The sequence below is a fragment of the Vigna unguiculata genome, chromosome 9 (assembly GCF_004118075.2).
Source record: "Vigna unguiculata cultivar IT97K-499-35 chromosome 9, ASM411807v1, whole genome shotgun sequence".
NCBI lineage: Eukaryota > Viridiplantae > Streptophyta > Magnoliopsida > Fabales > Fabaceae > Vigna > Vigna unguiculata.
Genome location: NC_040287.1, coordinates 11317523 through 11332548, shown reverse-complemented (window position 1 = coordinate 11332548; position 15026 = coordinate 11317523). Strand labels below are relative to the sequence as shown.

At 29.6% G+C, this 15026-nt stretch overlaps 1 protein-coding gene across 1 annotated transcript; it reads left to right on the top strand.

Moving 5' to 3' along the window:
• Positions 1-6452: 6452 nt before the first annotated feature.
• Positions 6453-7905, top strand: LOC114196281. The gene has a single exon (XM_028086877.1). It carries the CDS (start codon positions 6638-6640, stop codon positions 7499-7501), a length of 864 nt encoding a protein of 287 aa, XP_027942678.1. The 5' UTR covers positions 6453-6637; the 3' UTR covers positions 7502-7905.
• Positions 7906-15026: the final 7121 nt, after the last annotated feature.

Below are 15026 nucleotides of genomic sequence, written 5' to 3'. Positions count from 1 at the left end.
TAGTAAAAGAAGTTAATGGCGTGGCTAATAAGTTATACTTTTTTAAACAACAAAGCATTTCAGTCCACAGAATGTATTTAAGTTACATAAATTACATTGATACATTGATTATCTCTTCAATATTTTTGAAATTACATAAACACTTGCGATGTTTTTTTATATTTTTAGTTATTATATAGGGTAGACTAGGGATGCCAACGGGGCAGGTAAGATACGGGTAGTAATTCCACCGTATCCTACCCGCTTGGATATATATTTGTCCCGTATCCGTGTCCATATTCGTCGGGTATCCGTTATGCGGGTACCCGTCTATTTTTTTCATATTTGCGGGTATCCACGGATACCCGCAAGTATTTACAATATTATTTAAAAAATAAATTTTTAATCATAAATTAAAATAAAATAAAATAAAATACATCACTGTCATAAATTTTAAATAAAGTTCAAACAAACTCAAGTTCATACAAATTTAAATAATCATAAAAATATAAATATAAAATAACGTTCAACACAATGAAAATTTCTTTAATTAATGTTTTAATCAACAAGTTCACTCTCTCTGATTGATTCCTGAGAAAAAATTAGGTAAGAATATTTTTTACTAATATATATATATATATATATATATATATATATATATATATATATATATATAAGGGTAGTTTTGTGAATTAAAGTTTAGAGGGTACGGGTATCCACGGGTACGGATACTATGATACTCGTATCTGCGGGTAGCGGGTATCCATTTTTAATATTTGTTTTCTATCTATTGCGGATTTTATTTGCAGATACCCGCCGATACAAATATTTTTTATATCCCTAGGATAGACCTCGTAAGGTTTTTAAAACCACGGATTAAGAGAAGTAAGTGAGGAAAACAAAATGGAAAATGTTATTGCTATAATTTCATTAAACCCTTAATATATCTTTCTTTATAGTTATGTAATTACAGTAACTTAATTTGTTTGGTTCTTTTACAGAAAATTAAATTTTGAGGCAAGATAGAATGTTTGGTTAAATTTTAAAAAATAATTATTTTCTTGTAAAATGGGCAGTTAAAAATTAATTGTTAGAGAGGAAACAGAATTTGTTTTTAAGAAAAGGTAGAAGAAACCTTTTATTTTTAAAATAAGCATATTAGTTAAATGCATGAAAGCATATACTTATAATATTTTTAAAAAAAGTATAAACAAACTCAGTTATAGTAGTGGTTTGATTATTTAAAGGAAACTGTTTGGGTAACCTTCTTAAGTTAGAGTTCTGAAATAAAGTCAAATGACTTCCCCATAAGTAGCTAAATATAATATCATGTTTTGGAAGAAAGAATAAAAATGACAATAATTTGGGTTTTTTATAGCAACTAAAATTGGGTATTAATTTCTGCACCCCATCAATTTCTAATACACCCCATCATTAAAAGGAAGTTCCCATAATAACCTTATGGTTTATTTACTTTAATCCTAATTTTTTCACAGACCATTTTGTTCCTGTTGCGTGTGTTATGCTTTTGGCTGGCTTCAATGCATTGTTCTTATGCATTAAACATGGAGATGATGTACGTTGTCCTCTCCCCTCTTCTTCATTTGGGAATGCATTTGGAGTAGTGCAAAGGAAGCTAATCTGAAATGGTATACCATAACTGAAAATTCAGAGTATATCAGAAACAACATTTTGGAAGGTCTTGGAATCAAATTTCCGGTACTAACAAAATCCATTTCGGAATTAACTTTCCTGAGTACAATGAACTCTTTTGTGCAGCCTCTTGACCTTAACTCGGTAGGTCCTTCTTGTCCACGTTCTTGATGGATTTCACGACCACAGTTTGACGCATGTCTCTAATAGCAACCATGGGCCTAGTGGGGATCATCTCCACAAAACCAACATCTCGTGTTCTTCGATAATTCTACTATTTTGTATAATTTTTCATTCACTTTTATGTTTTACTTATTTTAATTACATATTCTAAATAATCATATATGTTAGAGCATCTTCTGATCCAAAGATAGTTTGAGAAACAAGATTAAAATAAAAAAGTTAATAAATTTCACATGCTAAATATAAATGTAGAACATTTTTAGTCATTCATAGTATCATAACTTTGATTATTAATGTGAACTTATAATAAAAATAAGATATTAGGACTTGTTACAAAAAGTATAAATGCTAGAGAAAGAATTATAAGTATATTGTTTGGTGTTTTTGTTCTAAATTGAATCATGAAACTCAATCTAAATAATGTCTTTATCATACTGTTGCACACCATATGTTTGATAAAAATGTAAAAAGAAATTTATTTTTGTGAAATTTGTTGTCTAATTTAGTTATAAATTATAAGATTTGTCAAGTTTTTGCGCAACTATCTTTGGAAACGATATTTGGACTTTTCACTTTATAACTTGTTTGATTTGATACACTTGTCAATCCCATAACATGAATGGATATTTGTTTTTAAAATACCATAATAGGCTTTGATCGCTTCTTAGTAACGAAACATATAGTCAAATAGGCTTCAATTGTTTCTAAAAATCGAAGTTTATTCCTTTTGTTATAATTTTTTACTGGTATAGGTTTCAGTTTTAGAGACAATTGAAGCCTAATGTCGAAATTTATACTTTGGTTTAGAACAAAAGCCAAAAGTCCCTCCTTGTTTACCTCACATTGATAAGCTTCGATTCGATTACCAAAGTATAATGTCAAAAATAATTAGTGTCAAAGTCCTTCGTTGTACTAGTGTTGTGAAAAGACTTAGTTGTATACAATGACTTCTCTTAATGCCTTATCATTAAGACACAAAATTATGGCACTTCTAACTTGATCACATTAGTCTTCTACTTCCGAAATATAATTGTTAGCATGTTTACCTCATCATTCAAAGCCTCAACACAACTTTGTTTATATCAAGATGACTTTCATCTTGATCCTCAGCCAAAGTTGTTATACTCAAAAAACTTTTTGATGTCATCCTTGATGGTCATATTTCTTCAACCTTTTTAATTTCTTTTCTTATTCTTATTTATACCCATCGTTAAGTTCTTAACAACAATAATACTAAAAAACAACACAAAGAACTAGATTGAAATAAAACAAACTTAGAATATTATATATATATATATATATATATATATATATATATATATATATAAAGAATTTTACATTAATGTCAACGTCTTAACCTAGGAGAGTCTATATATATACAACTTAAGCCTCCGAAATAAAAAAGAAAAAAAATTAAAGACAAAGACATCAACAAATGTTAGCATAGACTCTTTATTGTGCCACCGCTAGACTGTCTGTGCTAGACAATCTACTAACCCTTTGATCAGACCCTTCCACAAAACAGTCTAATAGAATCTGATTGAGCTCTTCAATATATCATCCTTTGTTCATGATTTAGAACTAATAATCGGAGCTTCGATTATGATCTCTTGAACGTAAAAATCTCAAATATTTGATTCCTGCAATTCGATCCAAGTTCGATCTATATTAATAACTTCTGTAGGAAAAACAATTGAAATGTGGTCAATCTCAAAATGATGAAGAGGGATGAAATTACACGAAAATACTAAAAAATGATAGGAAACTAGTAAAACACATCACGCTATTTGTTGTTTGGCATTAATTCTCGCGGTGCCCTTTACTTACTCACAAAGTTTAATCTATGCCATGCCATCATATGATAAACTAAAGTAACAAAAATGCAATGAATGATCAAGAATGAGTAAGAGTTTTTATTATTCTTTACATCAAGGATCTATTTTACGCAAGTTGTTACGAAATCTTTTGATTGATTGATTCAGCGTGAGCAATAAACAAGCATATATTTTGCCCCGTGCTTTTCTCATCCACATTAATTAATCCCTTCAATCATAATTCATTCGGTACCATCCTTCTCCATCGGTTTAAAATCAATCATTTTCTTCTATTTGAAATTCAATAATACCAAGGTTTTTCCTTTCTACACCTCCACATTTTGTTCCTACAGTCCCTATTTTGATCATTCAGCATTTAAAACCTTTATTAATGATCTGATTTGATACCAGTTAAATTCAACCAACAATAAGCTTCACTAAAATATATTTTATTTCATAATTTTGATATCAAATTAAGAAGTGTACGATAATTCAACTCAACTTAAAAAATAAAATTTCCATTTATTTATATACTATAAATTAATCTTATCTCAAATTATATAAAACTTATAACAACTTACACATAAATAATAATATAAAATAATTACACTTTTCTAAATCATAAGACACAAACTCTACTTAAAAGATTATGTTGGTTTTAGAGTTATAACCATCCGAACTTGGATGCAATCATTATATGGACTAGATCAATTTAAGACCATAACTTTATAGTTGTTCGTTGATAAATTAAAATATACATGTTTGATATGTTTAATATCTGGTTTAGAAAATCACAGATATTTACATGATTATGACAAAAGAGAGATGTGGAATATATACATTAAGAAATAGTGAGTAGAGAGACTCTTGAATGCTCTGGATAAAATGTGATTTTTGTATCTAAAATCATAGTTATACATAGTGTTGGAATGCTTAGAAGGTTGATATCACCCTGATAGTACAAATGACATCACACAGAAAATGATGGAAATTGTCACCCAATGAAGTCGTGCCACGTCATCAAGTGACAAAGTAGCCATGTGGGTGTTGAACATCACACAGCACTGGTTTGTGGCATCCACTGCGACCTCTCATAATAACCCAAGTTGGAATGATGTTTTGGTAATGTTTTTGATTCTGGGCTAAGTAGCCACTTTCGTTGTTTTGTCTTTCACACGTTATATAGCTAGACGCTTAACTTAAACAAGAGAATTATGATGCTTTTGAATCATTCCAATCAAACTACATGTGAACAAAGCGTCTGTATTAGTCAACTTCGCCCTCCATCATCACATGTAATAATCAAAATATATTATTACTTCTAAATCTTTTCCAGAAACGTAGTCCATTGTTGTGTTATTTATTTATTTATTTATTTATTTTTCTGTTTGGAAATCTCACTGCGGTCTCTATTAGTTGACCTTGTGTTTCGCTTGAGGAACAAGCTACCAAGATAATGGCATATAATTAAAAGACTTACTTCAAGGCTCTTTTGAAAGAGAGATTTTAGCATTCTTCCGTGGAAGATCTAATAAAAACATGTCATCTATAATTATTTTAAATAATATGGCATTATTTTCTGTTAAACATGTATATGTAATTTAAAAGTTAAGAATTTTTATTTTTTTTTGTAAATTAAGCTTAAACTAACCCACTTTTGAAAAAACAAAAAAGTGGCATTCCCAAACCCTATGTAACTTTTGATTTCATCGGTGTGTTGGGAGTTTGAAGGGTTTGACTTGTTTCGATTTATCGTGTTCTTCTATCTTTGATGAATTGCTATGTTGTGCATTGGATGGTCGGCAAGAAGTGGATGACCGAAGTTAAATTGAATGAGCGTGAGTTGCAAATGTTTAAATATGAGTTGAATATCAACTAAAGCAATGTCACAAATTGAAATAATTACACGTAACATGTTTTGATTGGATCTACGTATAAAAACACCGAAATCTCTGGTTTTAAAAGGCAGCAAAATAAAGCCATAATTAAAATACCAAATTTAGTGTTTAAACATTGTGAAATAAAGGTCCCGAAATGTTGAATGGTGTCGCATACGAAGAAAATAATGTATCTGATCGTTTTGATGTTTTTGAATGAGTTAAGAAAAGTGAAGATGGAGGTTGTGACGGTGAGCATACGAGTTGTCTTTTTCCCTGGAAGAGGAAGAAATTGATTGTGAATTGTGTGATGAGAGTATAGGATTGGTGGTGGTGTTTTACCTTCCACACACGTTCATCTTTATCATCTCATCATCATGTGCCACCAAAACACACGTCCAGGTTACCTCCCTCTGCTGCTCAAAATCCGTGACGACAATGCCTTTACTTTGCTCTGCCCTCTTCCCACAAACTAATACATAAAATCTTAAATCAACCCAATCATCTGTGGGTCCAACACCTTCCTCAATCCTTCATCAATCATCATCAACCACCTCATTATTTCATCCACCGCCGTTACCACCTTTTTTCCTTTTCCAAAAAATAAATTGTTCCTTTCAATTTTCACTCTTTAACCTTCCCAAAAAATACCTCATCACTGCGCATGCCTACACGCGTCACCATCCCAACACCTCATACGTGTCACTCAAACAACAACCTCACATAAATATATCAACAAGTTTAGTAATAGAAGTAGCCGATTTATTGGGCTCACACTTACCAAACTTTACCTTACCCAATCCGTCAAATTCCCCCTTTTCCTTTCTTTATGCGCGTATTTATATTAATATTTATTCTAGATAATACCAATTGAATAATTGAATAATCAATAAAAGCTATATTTAGAAAAAGAAAAAGAAAAAGAAAAATCTTGTCTGCACCACCACCACAACTGATCGCGTCCTATATATCCCACTCCCGAACCACCCACCACACTTTCCTTCATTTCACCAAAACCAAACCCTTTTCTCTTTCTCTCAATATATCGCTTTGTCTTTTTCTTTTTTCTCAATTGCTGCGAAAGAAAAGCGAACGGAATCGCGTTTTCCAAAGCTCAAAACCAGACAAACGATGCAGCAGCATCACCAGCGCCCGCAGGTGGAGGTGGAAGAACCTTCTTTCCATCACCAGAAGCCATCCCCGTCTCCCAGTTTCAGCAGCTACTCCTCGGAGACACTCGCCGAGATCGCCGCCAGGGTAATTGAGGAGCTCCGCCGCGACCCTCATTCCGACGACGACGCGCTCTTCCCGGCGTGGGAAAACGACGACGACAACGACTTCACCGTGCAAAACGACGAGTCCACGGCGCAAAACGACGACGATGACAACAGTTTCGAGTTCGCGTTTGTTTCCCACGACTTGGCTTCTCCGGTTTCCGCGGACGACATTTTCTACAACGGCCAGATCAAGCCCATGTACCCAATCTTCGGCGTTCCCTCTCACGACGACGTTTTGAGTGTTCCGAACACTACAGGTAGTACCGCTGCAACTCCGGAGGGGACGGTGAGACGGCGTCGTCTCCCTCTGAGGAAGCTAATGTTCGAGGAGGGTGAAACGGCGTCGTGCTCGTCGTCAACGGACGAGAGCGTTGACCTGGAGGGGGTGGCGGAAGGCGCGTACTGTGTGTGGACTCCGAACGCCGTCGGAAGGGAACGGAAAAAGAGCAACTCGACGGGGTCCGCATCGAAACGGTGGAAGCTTCGGGATTTGCTTCTGAGGAGCCACAGTGAGGGGAAAGACAAACAGCAACAAAAACAACAGCAGCAAGTGGTGTTTCAGATTCCGACAAACAAAGTGAAACCTCAGAACGGAACAGTTGGAACGGAGAATCATGCGGAACAGAACAAGAGGAAGTCTTTCTTGCCTTACAGACCAGAATTGGTTGGACTTTTCACCAATGTCAATGGGCTTGGTCGGAATTTGCGCCCCTTTTGATTTTTCAACGCAATACTATTATTACTTGTTAATTAATCATTAATCCATTTAATATTTTTATTCCCTGTTTTATTGGTACTTGATGTTCTTCATCTTCTTCGGTTTGTTTGCATGTTGTGGAAGTTTTGGGGCGGGTATATTTGTAATTAAAGAGGATGAGATTATTGTTTTTATGATGTATATTCTGCGGAAATTATAAGGTTTTTCTCCACGGTTTTTGCTTTCTTGAAGTGGTAATGAGTTTTGAAGTTTGTGGTGGGGCTAGCTGGTTTGTGTATGAAATGGTGTGGTAGTGGGATTTGTATAGATTGGGTTGCTTTTGGGACTCCTAATTAGTAGATGAGTTTTTTAAGTCTACAATGTATATAAATAAATATAAAGGGAGAATTGCTTTGCAAGTTTAATCAAATTATATTCTATGTTCTTTTTGCTTTTTGTATTATTTTGTCGAGGTTTGATTTATTTAACAGCATATAAAAATGGGTCTTCTTCTAATGAAAAAGAGTGGGTAGTATTATGTTGGTATACCTGAAAAGATCATTTTCTGCGAAGGGGGATTTAGAAAGACTAAGTTTAGGGTTTGGTTGGTTAAAGAATATCATGTCAAAGAGATATTTTTTATTATTTAAATAATCAAGTTAAAAATAATTTTTCTTTACCAATTTTATATTTTATATATGATAAAATAAAACAAAAAATTGTTGTTATATTTTTTGAAGACTTCTTAAGATATATACTTTGGAGTATAAGAGATTGTCATTAAAAGGAAAAAACTCCTTATTGTGCATGTATTTGATTTCACCACACATAAAAAATCTAATTGCAAATATTGAATTTGTTTCGATACAGTGTCATGGCCTCAATAATTTTCTGCTCCAGCTTGAAGTAAGAGAAAATGAAAGTGTTGAGTGAAGTAATATGATATTGAGATTTCAAGGATAAAACAGAAAATGAAAAAAAACATAAATTTATAAAATTGAAAGAAAAAAAAAATAATCGCAAATTATCCCAAGCTAAAATTGGCCAAACTACTTACATGTTTTATGTTTTATAATGAAATCTTTTAATTCGAATCTACATTTTAAGGAAAAGGACTTTCTGTTTTTTCTTGGTATAACTAATCTTTTGAATTTGGAAAAAAAAAATAAAAAATCAGCTTTGGAATTATGTTTAATCTAGTACACAAAAATGAATAATATATAATTAATGACATGCATTGATACACTTAACTACTAAAAAGGATGTGAAAGGCACCTTTAATTAGCATAATAATAAGATTATAGGTAGGAATAATGGTGCGTAATGACTGTTTCAAAAAGAGTAAGATAACGTGTTACATAATTCTTTGTAACCCTTCTCATGCTTGTCTCCGGAATCATATATACCATCAATAATAGATTTTACTGACTATCATTAATTTTCCACAAAAGAAATCATTTACACAATTTTTGTCGATCACATAATATATATATATATATATATATATATATATATATATATATATATATATAGATATATATATATTGAATATTATGACATTTTGTTACGCTTTGTTTAGTGACTAATATAACATTTAACTTACTTTTTTTCATTAATTACGTCAAAAGCATATACATATTTAATGGAAGGAATCACTATATATTATTCTCAACTAGATACTACATTATAACATTAATTATAAATAGATCAGGTTAAGTCAACTTTGTTAGGTTGAAACCAAAATCAAATACAATAAAATTGAACACAAGATAAAGTATTTCAAGACAACACTAACTTTATTTAATTTTAAATTTATATTTATATAAGTTATTAAAGATTAATTAGATCTTAGTCTAAATTATTTTTAACATTTATTTAAGTTAATATGAATTAAGTCAAGGATAATATAATTTATTTAATATAAAATTATTGTTAATTAGGTTGACACTAATTTTACTTAATTTTAATAATATTTATAGGTATTTAATGTATTTCAAAACAGTATTAATTTTATTTAATTTTAAATTTATATTTGTATAAGTCATTATAGATTAATTAAGTGTTATTTTAATTTATTTTTAACATTTATTTAAGTTAATATGAACTAAGTCAAAGTTAATATAATTTATTTAATATTAATTAAATTTACACTAATTTTACTTCATTTTAGTATATTTATAGTTATTTAATTTAGTGCCAATTTAAAGGACACTAATATAACTTATTTTTAACATTTTTTGAATGTATTGTTAATCTAGCAGACTTTAATCTTAATTTTTTCATGTTTATATTTAGTTAAATTAATATAGGATATATTTTCTTTTACTATTTGTTTAAATTAGTATAGATCTAAATGATAGTATTATATTTTTTAACTTCTGTTTAAGTTTACATCCGCTTATTCGATACTGATTTTATAATTTGTATGTTTTCGTAACTTAAAATAATGAACATAGAGATAAGTCATAATCTCAAAGTCGAAAAGCCGCACATGCAAATTTGAAAAAATATAAAACTATATTTTACGTATTATAATTTAGTGTCATTTCCATTTCCATATTCATCTGGCTACGAATATTTAATTTACAAATTTGAGAGAAGAAAAACAAAATGAGGATTAAGTTAATTCAAATAACACACCAAAATCTAAATATCATATTTATTTTATATTTTCTCTTCTTGATTCATTGTGTCAACTTGTTGTACGTTATTAGAAAAACAAGAAAAAAAGAGAGTCCATATGGGAATTAAAAGCAAAAATTGAAAATAGATTTTGATCATGGTAGAACTAGTTATTTTGAAAAATATTTAGAAGTTCAACATCAATTAAAAGTAAAATCAATTCATAATATATAATATATAAATAGATACAAACAACTTCACTTCATAATTTAATTAAATTAAGCTAAATTTTCACTTCTTAAAAGATTATTTAATGGAAAGAAACATCAAATCGATTGTGATCGGAAGCTTTTTAATGGAAGAAAAGGTAGTGTATTCCACCACACAAAGAATTCTAACTTCACACTACATATAGTTGACTTTCAAATTAAAAGTTAATGAATTAATATCTATATTTTTAAAATTAAAAAAAAAATAGTAAAGCGTGGATATTATTGGAATTTGCATCGTAATTAAGAGATACCAAATATTCAAAACGATGAATCACATATATAATTAATTAGGATTAAAGAACTTTATTACTAAATAGAATAATTTCGTTCTTGTTACACGTCTCATATTGGTACCAAGTAAAATTCCTGTTGTTCAATCCTTTGTGGGAGCTCAATTTATCACAAATGAAAATATTATTCTCTCTTTATTTGTAACTGTGGAATAAAAAAAAAAATTAAAAAGCAGCAAACTGAGAGAGTATATATATATAAATATATATATATATATATATATATATATATATATATATATATATTTCAATAAAAATATATATTTTTGCAATGAAATAGGGTTATTTTTTAATTAGAAGAATTGTAAATAAAATGTAGGAAGAGGACAAACATTTGAAATAAAGAGGGATGAAGCGTATAGCACTGGTTTTGTGGCTTTATTTGAAAATTGGAATTATATATGTGAAGGCATAAGTTGACAATATTTGTAATTTTTGCAGTTTTGTGGATTGTTTAACGCGCTTTAAACTCTGATTAGAAGAATGTGTTCCAATTAAGAGTAATAGTCGAAGACGCGAAGAATAGTAAGAGAAGTAGGTTACTGGATCCGTGTACGTTATAATTTTCTCGCTAACTTTTTAATAAACCTATTATTTTATTATTTGATTAAGGCTTAATCCAAAAATAAGACCAAATGTGTACATCATTCTTCCGTGTAAAGCAGGTGTAGTAATGTGTTTAGACAATTTAGAATTCAAATATCATTTAATATAGGATTTTAAATAAATATTAACGTGTTTAGTTTCATTATAAAACATTGATTTTAAATACGTGTATATGTATACGACTAAAACAAAAATTAAGAGATTGATTAAACAGAAAAATGCATCACACTTATATTTAATTTCTAAGCCTAGAATAATGAGTTTCAACAGCTTCAACAACTTTAATATTTGAAAAATTATTTTTTAATAAAATTTTTTTGACAAACTTTTGATAATACATATGTTTGTGATGACACTTCAATGGATAAAAAAAGGTTTAATGTAATTTGAAAAAAAATTAACGTCACTAACACAAAATAGCCCTATAACGTCACCCATATAACGTCTGTCCAGAAAAAGTCCCACGTTAAAAATGATCGATGACATTTTTGTAAATTATTTGACTTTTTTAACGTCTGCCCATTCCAACACGGACGTAATTTAACGTCTGACCCACAGTATCCCGATGTTATGTAAAAATTAACGTATGAGCTCTTTGTCCCCGACTTAATTTAATGTCTGACCCACTCTGCCCCGACTTTATTTAACGTCTGACCCCCCTGCACTGACGTTAAGTAACGTCTGACCACGCAGCCCCGACGTTAATTTTTGGGTTTTCTCTACGCGAAACGCAGAAACCCTACTTGTTTCATCGCGCCACCAATTTTTCACAAAGCTTCTCCGTCGGCGACCACCATTCCGAGCTCCTCTAGGTAATTTTCGAACGTTTTTCACATCAAACTTGTTGGGATTTGATTGTGGATTGATTTTAGGCGTTTTGAACCGAATATTTTCCGTTTTCATCCCCGTTTGCAGTGTTTTGCGATCCTTCCCGTCGTCGACCATTATTACGACCTCCTATAGGTGAGTTTCGAACATTTTTCACCACCAAACTGGTTGGAATTTGATTATGGATTGATTTTAGGCGTTTTCAACCGAATATTATGTGTTTTCATCCCCATTTGCATTGTTTTGAGATTATTTTGCTTGTTATCTCTTTTTCATTATATGTATATAATTGTTTGGTTTTTTTATTTACAATTATAATTTTTATCTTAGACTATTTGTTTTTAGTTTTTTTGGCCTATTTCTTTTTTTTTTTTTTGAATTTTTATAATAATATTTGTAAAATTACGAAATAAAATTATATTTATTGTTATTTGTAAAATTGGACTAATTGTATTTGATTTTTTAATATTATTGTTGCATTAACTTTTATTTGATGTATGTAGATTTATTATGGATTCATTGTGGACCAAGGTCGATCTTCTGTCTATGGATTCATTGAGCCTCAAACCATTCAACCTTCGGGAAACTCACATGACCACATTAAACTTTATTTGCAAACATGGATGGTTGAGTCAAATAGAGAGATCTACTCTGCACCATACATTGATGCGTAAGTGTTTTTGCTAGTAATATTTTATGAAGTATTATTAATTATTTCTGCTAAGTACTTGTGATTGATGGTAGGTATCATTGGCAACTATGTGTCATCATTCCAAGATAATGTACAGTTGTATGGTTTTATTTATGCCATAGGAAGATTCCACCTGCTTTGAAAAACATGTTACAAGAGTAAGTATTACTTTTTTTCAATCCTAACCTATGTATCTACTTAGTTATAAAAACTAACATATGTTTTATGTTTTCAAAATTTCAGTAGAATGGTGGGTAAGCCTGAGGCCAACAACTTAAAGTATTATATCCAAAGGTTAGAACTCATTCAGTTTAAAGTTATTAATTTTTGTATGTTAACTTATGACTTTGATATGTGTTTATTTTATTTGTAATGTTTAGTTTAACAAGTAAGAAGATTCATGGGAATGTGGATATTATGTCATATCGTGGATAAGAAGAATCATTCAAGCTGCAATTAAAGATGAATGGATAGATATAATAATTAATATATATATATATATATATATATATATATATATATATATATATATATATATATATATATATATATATCATGTTGAAACTTTTAGTTTGGTGTTATTTATATTAGTTTAGAATATATGTTGAAACTTAAGTGTTATTAGATATAATTGTAACTCCATAATTGTGCTGAAATTATTATGAAATTGTTCTGGGAATTTGCTAATTTTCAGATATGGGAATGATGTAAAAATAGCCAAATTTTTTTATTCTGACAGACGTTATTTAACGTCTGAGCTTACCATGGCTGACGTTATTTAACGTCTGTCAGAGTCCAACAAAAGTCAAATTGCTCTATTTTTGGCTCCATTTAGCGCGAAAATTAACGTCTGCTGCTTTTGGCCCCGACATTAAGTGACGTCTGCTCTGTTTTCCGACGTTATTTTGACGTCATCCAGTACGACGTCGGTGTTTGGACAGACATCAAAGATAAAAAATATCAGACGTTAAAAAGTTTTTTGTATTAGTGCGTGTTTTAAAAAGTAAATTTTGTTTTGTATCATGGTCCTTAACATTTTTCCTTAGTAAAGAAGAGTCTTATAGAAAAAACGCTAAAAGATTTTAAATTTCTTTTTATCTAGTTCTCTAAATTAAATTATAAATTATTTTATTAATGAATTTAAAATATTTCCTGTCAAAAAGAATATATAGAGATTATATCATAGTTTAATATAAAATTCGTTTTATTATTTGAAAAATATTATATATGCTATTTATTAAAAAGAATACTTAGATAATTTTATAGAATTTAAGGATGATATAATTTATAATTTAATTTAAGAATGAAATATATAATAAGACGAAGAATATATGTAATTCTAGAACGTATAAAAAATTAGTAGATCGTTTCCTTAAATTCAATAATAGAATAATTTATTGTGGGATTTAAGGGTTTGAAGAAACTAATGTTGAAATATTGGGGTATGAAAAGAAAAAATGGGCATTAAAAAGGGTCCTTAATCTTATATATAGCAGTACTAATCAGTACCAATACCTAATTCCACTCTTTCTGACCAAAGAAAATAAAGAAAATAAGGAGAAGTTTACCTTCTAGAAACTATAATGTTAAACTTTGGACTTCTCTTCTCTTTCTCGATTTGTGTATCCGACATATAAACATAACCTTTTGAATGTTAACTCTTTCCAGAGATTCAAGAACCCATCACCTTCGTACTTTTTCTTTTCCTCTACAAATTCAAAAATTCAAAAAACAATATATAAAACCAAAAAAAAAAAACTTTATGTGTTTGGTAATTTTATTTTACATAAGAGAATGATTTGGTCCTTATTCTGTTAGCAACATGGATTATGGATCGTTTAGCATTAGTAACTTTATTTTCTATGTAAATTTAGCTTAAATGTAAAATATTTATAAGTTATATTCCATATTTGGTAAGATTATCATTTTTAGGATAACTACTTTACAGTTTATATTTAAAATTTTCTAAGTGGTTGGTGATGTAAAAATAAAAATACTGTCCGTTATAGAAAATTTAAGTCCATAAAAATAATCAATAAATACCATTTAGAACTCGGAGTTAAATTGTAATATTTTCTTAATATAAAAAATTTACACTGTCGAGCGTAATCAATTAAACAAATAAATTTATATAATTTTTGAAATAATTATTACTAATATCAACAAAATTATTATAAATTATTATATTTTATGGAATGATAATATAAAAAATCTTAAGATACATGTCCATGAAGATC

What these genes read in the sequence shown, in the direction of transcription:
- LOC114196281 (XM_028086877.1), top strand. Translation starts at nt 6,638, where the DNA reads ATGCAGCAGCATCACCAGCGCCCGCAGGTGGAGGTGGAAGAACCTTCT.